Below are 24,549 nucleotides of genomic sequence, written 5' to 3'. Positions count from 1 at the left end.
GTGTGGGGGGCTACATTATACTGTGTATGTCGGGGCTGCACTATACTGTGTGTGTTTGTGGGGGGCTGCATTATACTGTGTGTAGGACTTCATTATACTGTGTATAGGGCTGCATTATACTCTATGAAGGGGGAGTTCAGTATACTCTATGGGGGGCTTCAGTATACTCTATGAGGAGGGCTGCAGTATACTCTGAGGGGGATGCATAATACTCTACGAAGGACCATGGGGAGTGCATTTTACTATATGCACTATATGGGACCTGCATAATACTGTATCAAGGACTATCTATACAAATTATTCTTCCTCAGCCGGCGTAAAGTTAGGTGCACACGGTCAGTAAACCATGCGGTGTTGGACGTTGCGTACTTGTGCAGCTGCCAGATGTTACAGCATAGTGGATGGGACTTCAAGAAATCCCATGCCCACTATGTGTGCAGACACCCATGGATCACCCGCGGAGAAGGACAAGCGGCACGTCTTTCCAGACCGCAGCATGTCAATTTATCTTTATTTGTCTCAGCAAGATAAATGTCACCCGTACAATGTATTGGACACAGTGAATCTGCACGGTTTAATGAACACTTGCAGATTGACCTGCGTTCAATAGCCGGGAGCGGACATGTGCTGCTTCCAATGCTCTGTCAATTACTAAGAGGCCGGGAAACAAACGTCGAACGACTTCAATATTGTCGATCGCGCTCGTTTAGCGTCCTGAACTTAGCGCTTGTAAATACAAGAGAAATGTTTCTGTGTGATGGTGCGATGTGTAAGCATTGGGGGCCCGACTTTAAACTTTTGCCCAGGGCCCCACTTTGTCTAAAACAGGCCCTGGGCGTCATCAATAGACTGTAAGCCAGACACTGTGTATCACACATATCTGTGTGACTGGCTCTCTATGCTAACCTCATCTGTGTGCAATTTTAATACTACACAGACACCCCCTCCATGAATCAGTAGGCTTGTGAGTGGCTTTTCGCATAAGTATTTTGCACCGGTGCTTCCCTTTTGTGTGATTTTTTTAAATGTTTGCCCTTTTCGGTGGGCCACATCCTTATTTGCACAGAGCGCAAAAAATAAAATAAAATAAACAAAAACCTAAAGCAATGAATTAGAATGAAAGTTGTTGTGCATGCAGTGTGTTAAATTATGTTAACTATAAGCACCCTATATTATTTCCATACACTATTGCTGTTTATGTATTTACTGCAGGGTGTTTGCTTATTTTGTTTTTGTCCTGGGTTTTGTCTGTTTAGTGGCCAGTGTGAACAATGCATACCTACTTATATTCTAGTTCATCTCTTTGGGTTTTTGTTTCAGTGTTTTTGTGCTATCTATCTATCTATCTATCTATCTATCTATCTATCTATCTATCTATCTATCTATCTATCTATCTACCTATCTCTTTAATAAATAACTGTCAGCAACCCAAAACTTAGCAATGAAACCATACGGTAAGTGTATCTCATTATCACCTTTCATTCCAGTATTATTAAAACAATTTTAAATACTTTTAATATTTTTTTTTATTATTTTCAGATAAAGTTACAATCAGCGTTGTTTTTTACACTCTACAACTGTACATCATCTTACACTCTCAGAGATAAGCGTTTACATGATACAAGTTACATCACATCACCGGACGCTACTCGATGGAAGAATCCCGGTAACTGTAAAATCAGCTTGTTCTAGCACCAGCGACTGTGGAAGTCCATTGTTCCATGGAAAGTCTGTTTTTTATCAGTTTTCAGTCAGATGTAATATGCAGGTGCGATAATTACGAAAATTGAGCAAGACATTATAAGTTATAAATTATTACCAAACACAGAAATAGTTACAGCGATCATTGAAGAATGATGAGATTCATGCCCCACTTTTTCCATTTTATGTACAAACGAACTGTTCTATAATTTATTTACATATTCAATATTCTTGTGCAAATAGTTAATACATTTAACAGTGACTGGCAAGGGTTATTTTTGAGTCATTTGACAACATGGATGTACAGATAGATAGATAGATAGATAGATAGATAGATAGATAGATAGATAGATAGATAGATAGATAGATACATAGATAGATACATAGATAGATAATAGATAGATGATAGATAGATAGATAATAGATGGATAATAGATAGGTAATAGATAAGGTAGATAATAGATAGATAATAGATAGGTAATAGATAGATAGATAGATAGATAGATAGATAGATAGATAGATATTAGATAGATCAATTTAAAAATTAGATATATAGTTGCATAGATAAGTGTCATATAAATAGTGTTGAGATGGATTGACATAAGATAAAAAGAAAGAAAATAGAGAAATAGATAAGAAATAGCAATGAAATAGAAAGATGAATAGATTGATAGAAAACAGATGAGATAGATGACTGAATAATAGATGGATAGATATTCTACATGTAGGATTTGAGTATCTTAGCAGATAGCTTCTAGCCTGTTTTAAGGGGGTTAGTGAACAAGCAACATTTCACAGTACAGGCAATAAAAGTATGACTGGTAGTAGTCCAACCACTCAGGCCTCCAGGAATGTTGACACAAGACTGGAGGGCACCTTGAAGGAAGATGATGGACCACCTTTTCAGCAACTAAGTTTTGCTCAGAGCCGCTGATGTTCATGGTGCAATCCTGTCCAACATCGTGTCTTCCATCCAAGTGGAAGATGCAAAGCATTATCTGTAGTTCATTGCTCACTGCTGCACTGTATTAATTAGGGTTAGGGTTTGTTATTCCTGGGCAGATCTTTGCAGGTGCAAATCACCCGTGGAGGGGACCGTGTATAGACAATGACCAAGAAGTGAATTTATGTTGTTGTGAATTCCACAGATGGAAGAATCATTAATGTAGCTATGAATAAGAATGGGCTGTAATGCTGTGTCACGAGATCAATAGAAGATAGGTGATACAATGTATTTGCCAAGCAACTCAACCTTTTTTATTTAGGTGTAAATTGTAAAACATTTTTAGAGATAAACCACTCTAAAGGATCAATATGCTACGCTCACGATAGCTCATACACAAGCAAAGGGATTGTCCATTTTGGCGACTGCCAATTGATATCAGTAATTTTAAGCTGTTTATAAGACGAATCTGCAAGAGGGGTAATCTACATTGTAAAACATAATTTTAGAAAGAGATCTTCAAAAATGACCCTAACGGTTATGGTCTTGTTCTTTTTCCTAGAAATCCAAGTCATCTTGATCAATGATGTCTTCATCTTTACAATTTTTGCATATATTGTCACACTCTTCAAAGCTTCCATTGTTATTTACATATACTTGGCCAACTGTTTCATTTGCTAATACACCGTCAGGGCTATCCCGTGATGAGTCTCCATCTTCATCCAGGGATGAACTATCAGGATACATCTTTGTCTTATTTGACTGTCCATTTGAGAATGTTTCTTCTGTATTATGGTTTTCTTTGCACTCTGCTTCGGCATTTTCTGCAGAACCATTGTGTGTTATGAGAGAGACTTGACCCATACAAAGTTTATGTAAATACGAGCCGTCTTCTTCTTTGACATCTTCCTCAGTGCTGTCAACAGAGTTTGTTATTTCATTTTCAACTAGGTGGTCTTCAATTTCTTGGCCATCATCTTCGGTGTTGATTTCAGGGTTAGTGGTTTCATCTTCATCAGGGTGGGATTCATCTTCTTGGATATCTTCCTCCGTGTTCATATTGGGGTTAGTTTCGTTATCAATAATGTGGCCTTCATCTTCTGGGACATCTTCAGTGTTAATATCAAGGTTAGTGGTTTCATTTTCAACAAGGTTGTCTTCGATTTCTTGGACATCTTCCTCCATGTTAATAAGAGGGTTAGTTGTTTCATTTTCGACAAGGTGCTCTTCAGCTTCTTGGACATCGTCCTCCGTGTTGACATCAGGGTTAGTTGTTTCATTTTTGCCAAGGTGGTCTTCATCTTCTTGGACATTAGGTTCAGTTGTTTCATTTTCGTCAATGTGGTCTTCAACTCCTGAAAATTCATCTGTTGGTATATGAACTTCTTCAGTATTTATTTCCCCTTCATTCTCAGTCTCATTCGTTTCCTCTATATTACTTGTTAATTGTTGTTCCGTGGTTGGACAATCAGAACTATGTTCATCATTGTTCTCATTCTCTTCACAAATTGATGTATTTCCATCAGGGCAATTAATGCTTGTCTCTTTTGCAATGGCAGAATTTTTCTCCAATACATCAGAATTAGAATTTTCGAAATCATCCTCCAAATCTTCTGTAGGTTTAATTTCTTCATCAAGTCCATTACTTTCCAGTTGTTCACTTCCTCTTTCTTGAGCTTCACCTATAGATTGAAAATCACTTGAGTCACAGCCTTCACATTCATCTTTTACTGACTTGATCTCTTGACTAACGCTATCTTCAATTAAAATATCTGCTTCACCATTATGAATTTCTTCACCAACTGCATTGGATGCTTCTTCATTCTCGGACGAGCAGCCATTCACTATGCTATGTTCAGCTTCTTTGCTTTGTTCCTTTAGCGATGGAAGGAGTACAGCATCACTTACATCATATTTAGGGTCATTGTTCTCTCTCTTTACTTTTAAAATCTGTTGTAGGTCAAAGGCTTTAATGATTGGGGCATTGATAGCAACTGCTTGTGGTTTAGCTAATTTTAATGCTCTTTTTTGCTTGATACATTTCTCACATGGGCAGAAGTCATCATTAGGTTGTCCACTGCTGTCCTCTCCAAAGGAAGCACTGAACGTTAGATCTTCTTCATCAGTTTCAGATGAAATTTCAGTTGTCCCAACATCTCTGTTGTCTCCACATGCATAACGGTGCATGGACACTCTATGCATTGTTTGTAAACGTCTTCTTCGTTCATCGGCTTGTAGAGAAAACTTGCCTTCAACTGGAGGTCGTGGAACCCTAGCTCCTGTCTTAGATTGTATTCTCTTGAGTTCATTCAAAATGCTCATCTGGATTCTTTCACTTACTTCATTTTTAAGCTCAGTAATCATCTTATCGAGATTTTCATTGTCTTCCAAGTTCCACCGGACTTTAAACTCATTCATAGCATCTACATAGTGAGTCATGAATTCTTTTTCTATTTTTTTCAGCAGTTTTAATACCCAAACTGGATCGGCTACATGTCTTTTTTTCTCCTTATTTTTCCCATTTGAATCAGATGTAGAAATGACGGTTGATGGACTATCATTTGGGGAATTGGTGTTGTTTGTCTCTGGTGAGTTGGACTCATTGGACTTTGGTTCTCCATCATTGCTAAGGATATTCATGTTATCATTATTTGAAATCCTGTGTTCTTCTACCACTTCAATACATTCAACATCATTAACATTATTTACTGAATTATAATGTCCCTCTTCTTCTGTTTCATCTTTAACATTTGTTTCAAATGCGTTGTCACTGTCGTTGAACTTCTTCTCGTTCATGTTTTCATCCACGCTGCATGGTTTAACCTCTTGAAAACTAGCTGAATCTTCCTCGTTTGTAATTTCTTGTCCGTTCTCTTCACTGTGTTCTTCAAAAATTACGCTTCTCTGTTCACAGCTTAGCATATTTGCAGTAGCACATTCTACCTCTTTAGCTACTTTAGTAGACAGTTTTCCATCATCTGGCCTCCCAATTGTCACCATGTGGTCACCTCCACCAGTTATGCTTCCATCACCAGATCCTTCAAAGCCACTATTAATGTCAACTCCGGAAGATGAAACAGGTGTTAATTCATCATCTCTAGAGTAGCGTTTTCCAGATTTAATATTGGTGATACTTTTGTTAGTTGAACCCTCTGCCCATAATGCCTGTAATATGTTTAACAATTCAAAGTACTTTGGTTTTCTTATGTCATTCGTACTCTTTGTGATCTCTGTTTGGCCTTCATCTAGAAGCTGCAGACTAGCTAGGCATGATATTAGGACGGTGGCAGAATTACTGAGCTTTCTTCCCATGGTCTGAGATACTTCTGGCAAACTGATCGATCGATCAAATTTTGAGTCTTGTAGAGGATTTAGCAATGCTTTCATTATTTGCACAGAGGTCTGTATATTGTTCGGGAGAAACTTTTTGTCACAAGCAAACTCGTTTATCACTGACTCATTTTTAACATTATTTGCTGCTTCCTTACTTGATAAAACAGATTCCTCAACATCTATCCCATCAGAAATATTTATGTCCTGAATATCATTTTCAGTAATAATGCCATTTACGTCTTGAGATATCTCTTCTTTAGTCTCACTGCTGTTGTGCTCCTCTTTTACAGACTCCTCAAGCAACTGTCCCTCTTCTGGTTCCATATCAATGTCCGTTTTCGACGCATCTGTTCCTATCACAGGATCATTTTTTTTCTGGCATTCTTCCACTTCATATTCAACAACCATTGTTTGTGAAGGAATCTTCCTTAGCCATTCATTTACTACTTCCTCTGGGGTAACATTTGGTAATGCAGATGGAACAAGCTCAATGTTTATACTGTTTATTGCATCTAAACATTCTCCCTTATGTCTTTTCTTGGAAGAGCTAGAACTATTCTTACATTTTTTGGTACTTTGCAAGCCTTCTGCACTATTATGACTTGTCACGACAGTTTTCGACCTCTTGCAGGTCTCTGTACTATCTCTAGATCCCGTCATTCTCTTTGATCCTGGAGTTGATGTTCTTGAGTTATCAGTCTTTTCTCCATTCGTAGTTTTTACCTGGTCACTGGACATACTAGAACTAGATAATCTAAAATGTGCTAATCTTACATTTTGAAGGGTTGGTTTTCCTTCAGGAGGTGATGGACTTTGGATACAATTTGTATCAGAAGCTTCTGTTTGACTAGCCGAGTCAGCAACCATGTTGTCATTTACTACGTCACCTATTTGTGAAATTTCTCCGTTACTATCATGGATAGAATTCAGGTCAACTTTTTCAGAACTATTAACTATACTGCTCCTTTCAGACATTGATGATACTCTAGAGCTAGCATTGAGTTTAGGTTCATTTTCGTCACAGCTGGCACAATTGAATTTAGAACTAAGAGATTTACTTGAAGCTCTCGAAATGGGTAGTTCACCTTCGTCGTTTACTACCTGATCTGACTTTTCAGCACAAGTTGATTGTTCATTACAGCTTTCCTGATAGTTTAGCGTTTGCTCCTCATCTTGTGCACAACTTGGTTGTACAGATTCAGGTATTGAGGACATTGATTGACGTGACTTGGTGGATTGAAAGCTCTGCCCCTGATGTTCAGTAAAGGATGTTCTCTTGGATTGAGACAGGGTAGCTTCGCATTCACTCACACTGTTCTTGCAATCATCTATACTTTCATGTTTCGTTATCAAACTTTCACTGTTTTGTTTTGAAACGGTAGATAAACAGGGAGAGTTCCGCAAACTATCTTCATTGAGTCCATTGACCTTCACACTTTTTTTAGAGGAAGATCTAGATTTAGTTGAAGATCTGGAAAGTGTTCTTGTTGAACGATTATCATAATCATCAAGACTAGTTTTCCTAGATGATTCCTTTTCATAATGTATACCAACGCTATCATGTGAGCTATTTTTCTCTTCGGCAGGTTCACTTCCACAGAGATCTTCTGAGTTTCTTGTTTCCGACGATATGCCCTGCATATTCTTCAGTGATCCCTTAGAACTGGAATGGTTTGTTTCTTCTTCCTCCTCATTATAGCTAAGGTTTGATGCAATGCTTTTTGTGGTTGGGCTATTTTCCTTCATTATTCCACTTTTACTCTTTCTAGAATGTAACGATGACTGTGAACCAACACTTGTTCTTGCGCTACAGTTTTCACCATCTGAACAGGGAGTGGGAGATGCTTCTGCACACTCTTCTGAGCTGCCTGCATGACTTCTATGGCTACATTGTTCTTCAGACTGTAGGTTCTTCATGGAACCTTGACTTTTTAGGCTGGAACTTGATTTGCTTTGACTCCTGCATCTTTTGGTTTCTTCATTATCTGATATTACATCTACGTTTGAGGTTACGGTTGACCGACCGCTCCGGCTTGCACACTGACTAACTGTTGAATATGTAACTGTTGTATCTCCATTTTCTTTGATTTCAGAATAATGTGAAGAGTTTTGCACAATATGCTCTGTGTACTCTTCAGAGGACATAGAATGTAGACTATCAATTGACGTCTTTTCATTGCACACCAATCTGTGTCGTGAGGATGTACTTGAAGTTGATGATCGAGTTTGCCATGTAGCTCTTTTCACATAGTCCCCTTGTTGGTTGATATGCATTGGGTTTTTCCAGATATCATACTCTTGACATTGCATGCCACAGTGACTGCAATACATGTCCTCTGTGCCCGCATCGTTTATCTTTGAGGTATATGAGTCACCATCACATGGGTAAAATGATTCATCTGTCTCTGAATAATTTTCAGTGTTCAATTCTCCCATCTTCATATTTTCATCATATAAGCAAAGTTGTTCGCACTTTGCTTTACCTATCGTACTGGACTTTTTTATCTGTGTGGACCATTGAAGTGTTTCCTCGTTAAGGAGACGAAATCGAACCTTCATCTCTACTGAAAGGCTGCCATCTTTGTTTACGTGAACTTTTTTTTCAATGTCATCGTTGAGTAAGGAGTGCCCTGTGTCTGATGATTTTTCACGAGGACACATATTGGGATTAGACCCGTAGCCGCTGTTTACTGGTGACATATTCAATCCATTTGGATATGATTTTTCAGATGAGAGAGATGTCCTCTTACTTGATGCTGACCGAGGGTGGATCACGCTCTTTTTGGCTTTTAGTCCAAAGTTTGCTGTACAAACATATACAAACAGAAAATAATGTTAGTTCCATATAGACATCAAACTGTGTAGTGTTTAATTGTGCTATATCTATAAGGGTATCAGCATGACATTGGGATCTAATATGCAAATTAGCTGACACCAAAGAGAGTTTAGGGAGGAGAGTTCATTTGAATGCATTTTCTCATGGTTTTCTCATGGTCACTAAGTCTTCCAACACCAGATGGATCTCCAGGAGGAGAATTGGGGCCTGGAACCTAGGGGTCCCACTCTCAAGAGGACCCTTTGATCTATATATAAAAAAAACAATACTACTAAAGGCCCATGATAGTTGGGCCCTTGTTGGAGATTTTGCATTGGGGTTTACAAGTTCAAGTTAGGCCATTGTAGAGAAGGCTTCTTCTCAGATACTCTAGGTGAAGGGTTGCCATAGGAGAGTTGATCCCGTAGGTGTCTGAATTCACTGAGATGAGAATTTACTGAGGGATGCCAATTTGCAGGCACCACACTTTCCCAACTTGAACACACCTTTCTTTGACCAGGTCAAAAGAACTAATATCGGGACATATGTATACTTCTGGTTGGATGTCTGAGTTATATTGAAAATGCACACATTTATTTAAAGGGCTTGTAGGGTCTAATGTGACTGCAGACTAATGAATACCCCCAGAGCACGCACTGGGCGTTGTGAGGATTCACTGATTTCTTAGCTGGGAATGACGGTGATGTATGCATCATGCATACTCCCGGCCAGAGCCCGTCTAGTGAGCGCGGTCTGGCTCCATAAACTTGTATTGAGTGAGGCCGTACCCACTGAATGGAGGCGCCCACTAGATGGGGTGCGGTCTCGCTCAATACAAATGTATAAAGCAAGGCCGTGCACATTGGACGCGATTTGGCCAGCGAACCCTCGCAGCGCACAATGCGTACATTGGGGGGATTTAAAAGTCTCCAGTCACACAGAGTGACAGCAGACTTATCCATTAAGATCGGGCAACCCCTTCAATAATTTTTGCACATATTTATGTAGCACAGGGTTTAGAGAAAGCAATGCCTTTGGTTTTCAATAAAAAATAAAATTTCTAAACCAGTGTGTGAAGCATCAAGTAAAATGTTGTTGCCTGCCTCTACATCATGCTGCGCTCAGATTACATAGCGAAAACCTGCTGACAGATTCCCATTAAAGGGGTTGTAAAACTAAATTATTCAAAAATGTAAAAATGTTTGTAAGATCTTACTTCTCTAGGACTATGCAAACATTTTTGGCAGATGAAGAAAAAATGCTGCAAAGTAAACATGCTTTCAAAGAACAAAAGTACTAATAGTTTATATTTATAAATGTGAATGAACAAAAGAGAAATGTAAATCACACCGATATTTGGTTACTGCAGAAAAATGGCAGCAGGTCTCTGGACTGAGGAGTAACAATGCAATATTTGGCTGTGAGAGAAGGCAGATTGTTCACCAAAGATCTGATGAACGGTACAATAATGAGGGTCTGCAGGAACAGTGAAGATTAGTGGAGGGTCCTGCAAGTTTGAAGCTGCATGTCAACAAATGGAGTATGGGTATGTTGTTAAGATTAATAGTGTCCTTAATACTGAAAAATATAAGTAGATATTCATCCTTCATGTAATACCATCAGGGAGGTGTGTCTGATTGGCTCCAAATTTATTCTCAAGCCAAACAACGACCTCCAATATACAACCAATGTAATTATGAGGAGTCCTGGGGGTGATGATCACAGAGCCCTGATCTCACATCATCCCCTCTGTCTGGGATCTCACGAAGAGACAGAAGGATCTGAACAATCCTCATACACAGGAGATCAGGGGTCAGTTCTCCAAGATGTTTGGAATATGCCGAGTTCCTTCAAGCACAGTGCACAAGTGTACCTAAGAGAACTAATGGAGGTGATTGATGTGATTTACATTCCTATATTGTTAATTTACTTTTTATTTTGATAGCTGATAAAAATAAACTATTAACACTTTTATTTTTTTAAAGCATCCTTACGAAGCAGCACTTACCTACCTAGAACGTTTTCATATGTATGTTGATATCTAATTGCTTCCATTTAGAGGCCTGTAGCTAGAGGCTGAACTACTGAGAAATTCTAACGACAACATGGTCATCTCTAATTTCTACGAGGCGCAATGTTGCTAGCATCAACCTTCTGTGGGTCTAAAAAAATTAAAAGTGGCAATATCTACTTGGCTTGAAAAGTGGGGACATTGATAAATATTTCTATTTGGAACTACATGAGTTCTTCATGGACAAAATGCACCTAGACAGAAATTAGTTGGGGACTTCTTGATATAAAGATCTCTCAGTAGTGAAGTCTAAAACTTTGGACCCTTGACATTGAGACCTCCTACAGTTTTGACTTTGTTTTCATTTTCTTCTGGTAGGTTGAAAATGTTGAATCCTGAAAAATCCGTTCTTTATCATGAATTATCTGCTTCACCTTCCCACAAAAAGTCTTAACCGATTCCTTGGAAGATGCTCAGAAGTCCCTGAAGTTTATGCGGAAAGATTTTAAGAGATTGAATATCTTTATGTCCTTCCTCTCCTAGTTGAGTTCTCACGACAGTCTTCCCCCCTTTTCTGGCCATGAGAACTTTGAAGTATATTTCTACAAGCTTATTCCTGCCCGGGATCAAACATGGTTTCATGGACCTTGGATTAGCTGAAGAAGGGGAAGCTAAAGGAATAGACAGTAAAAAGATGGTGCTCTTGTATAAACCTTCCTGGAAGTAAATCCTGACTTGAGCTCCCAGACTTAACATCTCAAGGTTTTCACTCCATAATTTTAACTTTATTGCATTGAGATGGGACGTAAAATTCGCACATGGACAAAATACAAAATGTACGATTGTCCAGCCCCAGCTCCGGAAAGAATGATCATTTTTTTTATAATAACAACTAAATATTACTTTATATTGTATTAAATATTGATTTTTCTAACATTTTATGAATCTTGAATGTGTATATAATAGAGAGTGTGCTGACGTGTTAACTAATAACAGGATTACGAAGCTCATAACATCAAAGATAAACTACCAGACTTGTAAAATCTCCAGTTTCACCATAAAAGTTTCACTGTCTTCTTAATGTTTATGAAATGGAAAAGCTAAAACTTTATTGACTGATATATAGAGATCTGGATCAGGTGCAGGTGGTTTTATTTTTCATTTAAGATTCACAAAATATTTAGGTTGCTGCAATTACTGTTCTTCGGTGCCGTAGCATTTCCTATAATTTGGTAAATTTGTGGGGTTCCCGTTTCCATACTGAAACTTCAGCGTATCTCTTTGGGTAAAAAAGTTGCACAAAGCCATGGAAAGGTCAGATTTTTGAGGGAATGGTTCCAAGATCTCTTGGCTGCAATGAGGACACATTATATGCTGGTTTTAAAGGGTTTCTGTCAGCAGTTTTTGCTAGCTAATCTGGGAACAGCAGCTCGTGACCCAACATGTCATGTCACCGGCTGGAATGGCAACGCCAACATTGATGGAGCGGTGTCACTGCAGGAGGTGAGTATAAACAGTTTTTATGTTAATTCTGGTCTTGAACTCATGAAGCTGAGGTTGTCCAGTAGCGGACAACCCCTTTACGGGAGATAACTTGCTGTCAGAGGAGTTTCCCTTTAATCAGAATACATGCATTCTTGACCAAACTGAACATGCATGCATGCAAGACGTTTGTATTACACCCTGTGCGTGTTCGGCCAACACACAGTTATTAAAAGTGTGTGAGCAAAAAGACCTGAGAAAGGAAGCTAGAGATTAAAATTACAGGGAATGTGAAAATACCAGAGCTAATAAGGCTGACATTATGGGCAGACAGCAATGATGGCCTGTCCCTGAGATGAGAAGTCTGGATATTCTTGAGGATTCAGGCAAGTTTTTTCTATTCCAAAACGTAATCTCCAAATGCAATGCAGAAAAAAAAGTCAAAGCTCACATGACCTCTGACTACGACTACACTTACCATTTTTCTTGTTGTCCATGACCTCAGAATTGTTGCTTAGATGAGATCGGAGGCCTGGGAGCTTGTCCGTAACACTTTTACGCATATTTTCCATTTGGATTGGCTTGAAGGGCTCTTTCCCTGCACAGATGAGGATGTTGGAGGACTGCAGAACTGCTTGTATATTTTCAATCTGTGGAGTTCAAGAACTATTTTTATTAACTCCTCTAAATTTTACATGCAAATACAACCCTTATTATTTACAATAATAATACTTTTTTTTTTACCTCATCTTGATGATAACTTACTCTTGGCACACCTACCTAATGTGTGCAACTTCTTGGAACTTTGTAGCTACCATCTTTGTCCTCCAATGAAGCTCAGCCAGATGCTGGACTTTATAAGAGACCACAATTTACACTATATAGTGCGGCAAATATTTTAAGATCAATCAAAGGTTCAAGCCCCTAAGAAGACTAAAAATTAAAGCAAAACGTAAAAACAAAAAAAGTTTAAAAATAAAATCCAAAAAAAAAAAAAAATACAAAAATTAGTATAGTTGATAATTGAAATAAGGGGAATTAAAATAGATATATTTGATATTGCCTCGTCCATAGCAATCCAGTGTATAAAAATATAAAATAAATTAATACAAAAGCTAAATGCCATAAAGAGAAAATTTCAAAAGAACAAGAATTGCGAATTTTTGTATAACCACAGCTTCCTAAAAAAAAAAAAAAAAATTGATCAAAATGTCGTATATACCCCTGATTTGGTATCAAAATAGTTAGATCGCCATGCAAAAAACAAGACCTCACACAGCTTCAATGACAAAAACAAAAATATTATGAGTCTTAGAAAACGGTGACACAAACCAAAATGTTTTATCTACAAACTTCTGAATATGGCCATGTGAATGGGAAAAATATAAATTATTGTTTTTGGTAGAAGAGGAAAAACGTAAGAGCATAAATGAAAAACGACCTGATCCTTCAGGGGTTAAAGGTTATGTACACCTTCATGCACATTTTTTATTTGCTTCAGAAATGTAGTCAAACAATTTCCGAAGTAATTTTTATGAAAGATGTTCCATTATTTTGCTGCTTCACAATGTCGGTAATTCCTATATCTAACTGTGTGAAATACAAAAATGTTAACAATCTATCTATCTATCCTGCTTGTGACATCTCTCTGCTCTACTTCCGTTCTTCCATTACAGATAGCAACAGAAAGGAGACAGTGGTTGTACACAGATTTCCACAGGCTAGAGAGGGTAGAAAGCAGATATAGTCTAAGAAAGGGGAGAGAAAACAGACTATAGATAAACAGGAAAGCGAATAATAAGGAAATGTGTGCAGGATAGAGGCTGTGCTGGTATATGAGCTAATTGAGACAGCAGCTTCCTGGATACACATAGGCATTACATCCAACCTATATTACTGGGAGATACACAAACACTTCACATCCAGCCTATATTACTGGGAGACACACACAGACCTCACATCCAGCCTATATTACTGGAAGAGACACACAGACCTCACATCTAGCCTATATTACTGGGAGAGAACACAGACCTCACATCCAGCCTATATTACTGGAAGAGACACTCAGACCTCACATCTAGCCTATATTACTGGGAGAGACACACAGAGCTCACATCCAGCCTATATTACTGGGAGAGCCACACAGACCTCACATCCAGCATATATTACTGGGAGATACACAAACACTTCACATCCAGCCTATATTACTGGAAGAGACACACAGACCTCACATCCAGCCTATATTACTGGAAGAGACACTCAGACCTCACATCTAGCCTATATTACTGGGGGAGACACACAGAGCTCACATCCAGGATATATTACTGGGAGAGACACACAGAGCTCACATCCAGCCGATATTACTGGGAGAGACACACAGACCTCACATCCAGCCTGTATGACTGGGAGAGACACACAGACCTCACATCCAGCCTATATTACTGGAAGAGACACACAGACCTCACATCTAGCCTATTATAGTGGGAGAGGCACACAGACCCATATTACAGGGAAAGCCTATATTCTTGGGAGAGACACAAAAACGTCACTTCCAGAGTATAATACTGGAAGAGACATACAGATTTCAAATCCAGCTTATATTACTGGGAGAGACACACGGACCTCACTTCTAGCCTATATTACTGGGGAAGACACACAGACCTCATATCCAGCCTATATTACTGGGAGAGACACACGGACCTCACATCTAGCCTATATTACTAGTAGAGACACACAGACCTCACATCCAGCCTGTATGACTGGGAGAGACACACAGACCTCACATCCAGCCTATATTACTGGGAGAGACACACGGACCTCACTTCTAGCCTATATTACTGGGGAAAACACATAGACCTCACATTCAGCCTATATTACTGGGGGAGACACACAGACCTCACATTCAGCCTATATTACTGGGAGAGACACACAGACCTCACATCCAGCCTATATTACTGGGGGAGACACAGACCTCACATTCAGCCTATATTACTGGGGGAGACACACAGACCTCACATCCAGCCTATATTACTGGGGGAGACACACAGACCTCACATCCAGCCTATATTACTGGGGGAGACACACAGATCTCACATCCAGCCTATATTACTGGGAGAGACACACAGACCTCACATCCAGCCTATATTACTGGGGGAGACACACAGATCTCACATCCAGCCTATATTACTGGGAGAGACACACAGATCTCACATCCAGCCTATATTACTGGGAGAGACACACAGACCTCACATCCAGCCTATATTACTGGGGGAGACACACAGATCTCACATCCAGCCTATATTACTGGGGGAGACACACAGACCTCACATTCAGCCTATATTACTGGGGGAGACACACAGACCTCACATCCAGCCTATATTACTGGGGGAGACACACAGACCTCACATCCAGCCTATATTACTGGGGGAGACACACAGATCTCACATCCAGCCTATATTACTGGGAGAGACACACAGACCTCACATCCAGCCTATATTACTGGGGGAGACACACAGATCTCACATCCAGCCTATATTACTGGGAGAGACACACAGAGCTCACATCCAGCCGATATTACTGGGAGAGACACAGAGACATCACATCCAGCCTATATTACTGGGAGAAACACACAGACCTCACATCCAGCCTGTATGACTGGGAGAGACACACAGACCTCACATCCAGCCTATATTACTGGAAGAGACACTCAGATCTCACATCTAGCCTATATTACTGGGGGAGACACACAGAGCTCACATCCAGTCTATATTACTGGGAGAGACACACAGACCTCACATCCAGCGTATATTACTGGGAGAGACACACAGAGCTCACATCCAGTCTATATTACTGGGAGAGACACACAGATCTCACATCCAGCCAATATTACTGGGAGAGACACAGATACCTCACATCCAGCCTATATTACTGGGAGAGACACAAAGACCTCACATCCAGCCTATATTACTGGGAGAGACACACATACCTCACATCCAGCCTATATTACTGGGAGACACACAGATCTCACATCCATTCTATATTACTGGGAGAGACACACAGATCTCACATCCAGCCCATAGTACTGGTAGAAACACACAGATTCCACATGCAGCCTATATTACTGGGACCTCACATCTAAACTATATTATTGGGGGTAGAAAAACATATATCACATCCAGCCTATTATAGTGGGAGAGGCACACAGACACATATTACAAGGAAAGCCTATATTCTTGGGAGAGACACAGAAACGTCACTTCCAGAGTATAATACTGGAAGAGACATACAGATTTCAAATCCAGCCTATATTACTGGGAGAGACACACGGACCTCACATCCAGTCTATATTACTGAGAGAGACACACGGACCTCACATCCAGCCTATATTACTGGGAGAGACACACGGACCTCACTTCTAGCCTATATTACTGGGGAAGACACACACACCTCACATTCAGCCTATATTACTGGGGGATACACACAGACCTCACATCCAGCCTATATTACTGGGGGAGACACAGACCTCACATTCAGCCTATATTACCGGGGGAGACACACAGACCTCGCATCCAGCCTATATTACTGGGGGAGACACACAGACCTCACATCCAGCCTATATTACTGGGGGAGACACACAGACCTCACATCCAGCCTATATTACTGGGAGAGACACACAGACCTCACATCTAACCTATATTACTGGGGGAGACACACAGATCTCACATTCAGCCTGTATTACTGGGAGAGACACACAGACCTCACATCCAGCCTATATTACTGGGGGAGACACACGGACCTCACATTCAGCCTGTATTACTGGGAAAGCTACATTCTACAAAAGAAAAATCTGAATCTTGGATCAGGTTACAAACTGCTTATCAAGGAGCCTGAAAATTAATGAAGGAATGAAGATTGCAGTCAAACATATTGCAATTATATTAACTAAACATAACCAGTGCCTGCTACTGTCAAAAGATCAGTAGTGGAAGAGCTACATTTAAGCCCTGTGATGAAATTCTGATTTGTTCATAACATATTGCATTCTATACCAAAACATTTCTTATATGAGCTGTTTCATCAACAAAAATGCTTTTATATGCCCTAGTCATGTCTCCCATAAATTACTACAGCAGCCCCTTTTTATATCATTCCTTTACACCCATCCGAACCATCCTCAATCCACCTGTCTCCACTTTCCTGTATCACCTCTTTTATGCATTGTCCAACATATATATTTTAAAACACTCACAATGACATGCAAAGCGGTCTACAAACTATCCACTCCATATATCTTTGCCATTGTCTGCTGCTTGATTTCCACTTGCAATCCCTTCTCTCTTGAAAACTCAGATTTATCCTGTGCTTCCCTTATACTCTAGAATGCATTACCCCAACACATTAGACTTTCTCCAACCCTCGAACTTTCAAAAGAAAATTTGTCTCTTCATAAAAGCTTTTTACCTGCAACAACCCGACCTCCAGGTCACAACTTTATACACAGGTTATTACGGTTTCTTCATCTTTGCAACATCTAAATTGCCAAGGTCATCATTCAACAGTCACAATAAAATAAAAAGGTTACCCCAGAAAGCTGGGCGTTAGAGAGAACAGAAGGCTCCTTCGTAACAAAGAATCAGTAAGTTCAATATATTGTTTGAAACGGGGTTTCAAATAAAATGTCCAACTTTCTTGAAGAATCCAGAAATTGCTTACATTTTCCTAAAAAGTCTTTCAGGTGAATTAATCCTGGGTTCTGGAGCGAGGATCGTGCAGCAGCTGCGTGAGATGATTCGCTCTGAGTCTGAAGTCATCTTTGCCCTTATCTACCCCTTCTATCACACGCAATCTGCAGTCTTCATCAGACCTTCTTGTCTTCTCTTCCCTTGTCTCATTTTTTCCGGGAGGCTCTATGATTTCTCCGGTGCTTCCCCATACTTTAGGACTTATTACCCCAGCATATCAGACTTGTTCCCATCCTTCAAATCTAAAAAAGCGACCTGAAAAGTCTCCTCTTACGAATCTCATAACCTGTGACAACCCTATCTCCAGTACACAAGGGTATAAGAAGCTTACTGCCATCTCTTTCCTCTTAGCTAGTAAGCTATCGCGGTCATGGTCCGCTCTGCTTGGAGTTTATAGTATTTGCTCTGATCGTACTGCTCTCTGTATTTCCCACACAGTGCCATTAATGGTACAGCAGGTAAAGAACCACAAGCCGTTTATTGTCAGGAGCATTGTTTAAGTCCTAAAAAGTTATCAAAAAATTGTCCTCATCATAAGAAATTTAAAGTGAACCTGACAAGTCAATCCATGGGCAGCATGTATCAGGCGTTGGCGGCATGATCTCACCAGATAGGTTTGACTCTGAAATGCTGCGGCAATTCAGTAAAAACATACTTTAAAAGCCGCCAGGACCGAACCTTGCTGGAGAATAGTCCGACAGGCGGCTTCTCCCTGTCTGTTGCCCTGGATTGCCTCCTTAAGGCTTTAACAAGCTCTCAACCTTGACAGCCAAAATGAGTGGTACAAAGTGGGTTCAGGAGCTGAGCTCCATCCATATGACACTTTGGCAGAGATTTGATGTACAGCGGGGTCTTGCTGAAAGGATAGAATCAAAAATACTGCAGAACCATGCTGTTTTACCCCTTAGGTGGCAGCCACTTGTGACCACGGCATCTAAGCAGTTAAATAGAGGCAAGAAACTCTGTTATCCCATTGTGGAATGCTGATTAGCTGTGATGGTAGTCGGTGGCCTAATAAAAGCCTCAAAATCTGCCATCTTTGTACACCTTTTAATCCCTGCAAAGGACACGGATTCCCGAGTCCGCAGTGCTTGGGCTGGCAGGCCCAGTTTTGCTGGCCCTTTAATTCCTCCTTACACTGTGAACACTGGGGCGCATGCAATGAAGTATTACATACTGACTGGTCGGTACCAGTCTCAGGACATTGTTTGCGGGCGGTGTTAGCATGTTCTGTGCTCCAATTTGCTTCCTATTAAGAAGGCAGCAGTGCTTCCTGTAATACATATGCGCCAGGCCCATCGTCTCCTATGTGATGTATATGTTCCAGCCTCAGCGTCTCCTATGTGATATATATGTTCCAGCCCCAGCGTCTCCTATGTGATGCATATGCTCCAACCCCAGTGTCTATGTGATGTATATGCTTCAGCACCAGTGTCTCATAGGTGATGTATATGCGTCAGCACCAGTGACTCATAGGTGATGTATATGCGTCAGCACCAGTGTCTTATAGGTGATGTATTTGCGTCAGCACCAGTGACTCATAGGTGATGTATATGCTCTTATCCCAGTTTATCCTGTGTGATTTATATGTACCAGCTCCAGTGTCTTATATGTGATGCATGCGCTTCAGTCCAAGTATCTCCTATGTAATGTATATGCTCTAGCACCAGTGTCTTCTATGTAATTAATATACACTGCTCAAAAAAATAAAGGGAACACTTAAACAACAGAATATAACTCCAAGTAAATCAAACTTCTGTGAAATCAAACTGTCCACTTAGGAAGCAACACTGACAATCAATTTTACATGCTGTTGTGCAAATGGAATAGACAACAGATGGAAATTATTAGCAATTATCAAGACCCCCTCAATAAAGGAGTGGTTCTGCAGGTGGGGACCACAGCCCACATCTCAGTACCAATGCTTTCTGGCTGATGTTTTGATCACTTTTGAATGTTGGTTGTGCTTTCACACTCGTGGTAGCATGAGACGGACTCTACAACCCACACAAGTGGCTCAGGTAGTGCAGCTCATCCAGGATGGCACATCAATGCGAGCTGTGGCAAGAAGGTTTGCTGTGTCTGTCAGCGTAGTGTCCAGAGGCTGGAGGCGCTACCAGGAGACAGACCAGTACACCAGGAGACGTGGAGGGGGCTGTAGGAGGGCAACAACCCAGCAGCAGGACGGCTACCTCAGCCTTTGTGCGAGGAGGAGCAGGAGTAGCACTGCCAGAGCCCTGCAAAATGACCTCCAGCAGGCTACAAATGTGCATGTGTCTGCACAAACGGTTAGAAACCGACTCCATGAGGATGGTCTGAGTGCCTGACGTCCACAGATGGGGGTTGTGCTCACAGCCCAACACAGTGCAGGATGCTTTGCATTTGCCACAGAACACCATGATTGGCAAATTCACCACTGGCACCCTGTGCTCTTCACAGATGAAAGCAGGTTCACACTGAGCACATGTGGCAGATGTGACAGAGTCTGGGGACACGTGGAGAGCGATCTGCTGCCTGTAACATCCTTCAGCATGACCGGTTTGGCAGTGGGTCAGTAATGGTGTGGGGTGACATTTCTTTGGAGGGCCGCACAGCCCTCCATGTGCTCGCCAGAGGTAGCCTGACCACCATTAGGTACCGAGATGAGAGCCTCGGACCCCTTGAGAGACCTTATGCTGGTGCGGTTGGCCATGGGATACTCCTAATGCAGGACAATGCCAGACCTCATGTGGCTGGAGTGTGTCAGCAGTTCCTGCAAGATGAAGGCATTGAAGCTATGGACTGGCCCACTCATTCCCCAGACCTGAATGTAATTGAACACATCTGGGACATCATGTCTCGCTCCATCCACCAACGTCATGTTGCACCACAGACTGTCCAGGAGTTGGGGGATGCTTTAGTCCAGGTCTGGGAAGAGATCCCTCAGGAGACCATCTGCCGCCTCATCAGGACCATGCCCAGGTGTTGTAGGGAGGTCATACAGGCACATGGAGGCCACACACACTACTGAGCATCATTTCCTTGTCTTGAGGCATTTCCACTGAAGTTGGATCAACCTGTAATTTGATTTTCCACTTTGATTTTGAGCATCATTCCAACTCCAGACCTCCATGGGATATTAGTTGTGATTTACATTGATCATTTTTAGGTTTTACGGTTCTCAACACATTCCACTATGTAATGAATAAAGATTTACAACTGGAATATTTCATTCAGTGATATGTAGGATGTGGGATTTTAGTGTTCCCTTTATTTTTTTGATAATTTTCCTGTTTGATACCTACAAAAATATATACCAATAATAAGGAATACACCTAATGGTTTATTAAAATATAACACACAAAATAAAGCAAATATTGTCAGCTTACACAACTAAGAAAACAGTCCTTCCCTGGCATAAAAGCATCGCGAGAGGGCAACAATAAACTGAAACACATAATCCAACATCCAGAGAGCAACATTGGGTAAACTCAGCTCATATAAGGCTAAGTGCACACGTCGCAGAATTGCCGCGGAAATTTCCATGGCAATTCTGCAACTCCTGCTGCGGGTATATCGCATGCGGAAATGGCATGCATATTCCTGCTAAAAACTAGCATTTTGCAAGCATAATTAGCTTGTAGAATGCTAGTGTTCTCCAAGCGATCTGTAGCATCGCTTGGAAAACTGATTGACAGGTTGGTTACACTTGTCAAACATAGTGTTTGACAAGTGTGACCAACTTTTTACTATTGATGCTGCCTATGCAGCATCAATAGTAAAAGATAGAATGTTAAAAATAATAAAAAAAATTTAAAAAATGGTTATTCTCACCTTCCGAAGGCAGCCGATCTCAGCGGCTTCCGTTCCTATAGATGCTTTGTGTGCAGGACCTGCGATGACGTCACGTCACGTGACCGCAACATCATCGCAGGTCCTTCACACAAAGCATCCATGGGAAAGGAAGCAGCCGCGTGCACCTCTGAGAGGCGGGAAGACTCCAGGGCCATCAGAAGGTGAGTATATCACTATTTTTTATTTTAATTCTTTTTTTTTTAACAATTATATGGTGCCCATTCCGTGAAGGAGAGTCTCCTCTCCTCCACCCTGGGTACCAACCGCACATGATCTGCTTACTTCCGGCATGGTGGGCACAGCCCCATGCGGGAAGTAAGCAGATCAATGCACTCCTAGGTGTGCGGAATCCCCGCAATTCCGCAAATTTAATGAACATGCTGTGTTTTTTTCTGGAAAGCGATTCCGCTCAGGAAAACAACGCAGCATGTGCACAAAAAATGCGGATTGCATTCTATTAAATAGGATGCTTAATGTGAGCATTTTTTTTGCGGTTTTATAGCGAAAAAAAAGTGAAAAATCTGCTACATGTGCACACAGCCTTAAAGTCCACATGGAGCACATGAATATAGTATGGCTGACATTTTCCACATTGCATCAGTCCGTAATCATGGATTGATGAGAGAATATATATGAAATTAAGTTCTACTATTCTAATATTAGAAAAATTCACATTTGCCAAAATGCTAATTTTTATGTCGTTTGCACTGCACTACATAAGTACTTCAGTGTATTATCAGTCTAATCCCTTTGTGGGACCAGTAAGTAGTCTAAAAAGAAAAAATATGTTTTTAAGTATAAAAAAATATTAAAATCATAAAATTATGGTTTTCATTATAAAAATATGGTTTATCTGTAAAAAAAAAAAATACAATCCCCTAGAAGAAGTCATATATTTGGTATCGCCACATTCAGGCTCTGTGTACACATTGCGTGTGGAATTTTCTGCACAGATTCTTCCTCTCTTGGCAGAAAATACAGTTAAAACTCTGCGCGTTTTTGATGTGTTTTTTATGCATTTTTTAATGTGGATTTGATGCGAATTTTCATGTGTTTTTTTCATGCGGATTTGTATGCATTTTTGTAAGCTAAATAAAGATATATTATTTAACAAAAAATAAAAGAATTGCAATGTCATTTCTTTGTCCAACCTTTTCTTATACAGACTCCATTGAAGAATAATGTTTACACACATAGATAGATAGATAGATAGATAGATAGATAGATAGATAGATAATAGATAGATAGATAGATAGATATATCTATAGATAGATATAGATAGATAATATCAGGTCCGATGTTTAGTAATAAACATAATAAAATGGTACATAAAGAGTTAAATAAATACACACACACGCACAAAATTTGCATTAAGCCGGGGCCACACTTGCAAGAAACTCGCATGAGTCTGGCACCTCAGTACCCGGCATTGCTGCCAGCACTCAGGCCGGAGCGTTCAGCTGCATAGAAATACATGCAGCCGCACACTCTGGTCCCGAGTGCCAGGTATTGAGGTGCGAGACTCGTGCGAGTTTCTCGCAAGTATGACCCCGGTCTTAAACGCAATAGCTGTTTAATTTACAAAAAATGGAAAAAAATGGGATGGGCTCTTGCGCAATTTTCCAAACCAGGCAGGGAAAGCCAGTGACTGGGAGCCGATGTTTATAGCCTGGGAAGAGGGTAATACCCATGGAGCTTCCCAGGCTATTAATATAACTCACAGCTGTATACTTAGCCTTTACTGACTATTAAAATAGGGGAGCCCCACAAAAAAATGATGTGGGGTTCCTCTATAATTAATAACCAGAAAAGGCTATGCAGACATCTGCGGGCTGATATTAATAGCCTAGGAAGGGGCTATGAATATTGCCCCCCCAGCTACAAACACCAGCTCTCAACCGCCCCAGAAATGGCGCATCTCTAAGATGCGCCAATTCCGGCACTTAGCCTCTCTCTTCCCACTTGCCCTGTAGCAGTGGCAAGTGGAGTAATAATCATGGGGTTGATGTCACCTTTGTATTGTAAGGTGACATCAAGCCCACGGCTTAGTAATGGAGAGGCGTCAATAAGACATCTATCCATTACTAATCCTATACTGTAGTTGCTAAGGGGTTAAATAAAGACACAGCCAGAATAAAGTATTTTAATGAAATCAAACACAACACAGTTTCCCATATTTATTATACTCCTAATTCCTGCAACACCCTTGTAAAAAAATACAAACCCTGCAAAAAAAATAAAATAATAAACCAACACAAATACTTCCTGTTCAAATATAATCCATTTAATAACAAGTGTCCCACGACGATCTCCCGTGTAGAGCAGTCACATCGGGAGATGTGACTACTTTACGGCGGCCTCCGATGACACACTGACTGGAGATAATACTCCCGCAGTGCATCATCGGAGTTCGTGCTTTCACTTTACGGCACTACCGCTGCATGAGAATTTTCTCACGCAGCGGTGCTGCAAGTGACAGGACGAACTCCGGTGACCTATAGGCGGCAGAATGATCCACTGCGGGAGGATCACCTCTGGTCACTATATCACAGGAGCCTTGTAGAGCAGTCACATCTCCCGATGTGACAGCTCGGCACGGGAGATCGTCGTGGGACAATCGTTATTAAATGGATTACATCGGAACAGGGAGTATACTGTTGGTTTATTATTTTATATTTTGCAGGCGATC

At 40.6% G+C, this 24,549-nt stretch overlaps 1 protein-coding gene across 2 annotated transcripts in view; it reads right to left on the bottom strand.

The window, feature by feature from the left end:
* Positions 1 to 2,266: 2,266 nt before the first annotated feature.
* Positions 2,267 to 24,549, bottom strand: part of RP1L1 (RP1 like 1) — a 110,534-nt gene continuing 88,251 nt past the window's right edge. For both annotated transcript variants that reach the window (XM_077291719.1, XM_077291718.1), the window contains 2 exons: positions 12,764 to 12,935; positions 2,267 to 8,781 (listed from right to left, as the gene is read on the bottom strand). In XM_077291719.1, coding sequence (XP_077147834.1) covers positions 3,203 to 8,781; positions 12,764 to 12,935 — 5,751 coding nt within the window. In that variant the 3' untranslated portion in view covers positions 2,267 to 3,202. The remainder of the gene's footprint in view (positions 8,782 to 12,763; positions 12,936 to 24,549) is intronic.

Source organism: Ranitomeya variabilis, chromosome 2 (genome assembly GCF_051348905.1).
Source record: "Ranitomeya variabilis isolate aRanVar5 chromosome 2, aRanVar5.hap1, whole genome shotgun sequence".
NCBI classification, from domain to species: Eukaryota; Metazoa; Chordata; class Amphibia; order Anura; family Dendrobatidae; genus Ranitomeya; species Ranitomeya variabilis.
Note: the sequence above shows the minus strand (reverse complement) of the source record. Positions and strands in the feature narration are given on the sequence as shown.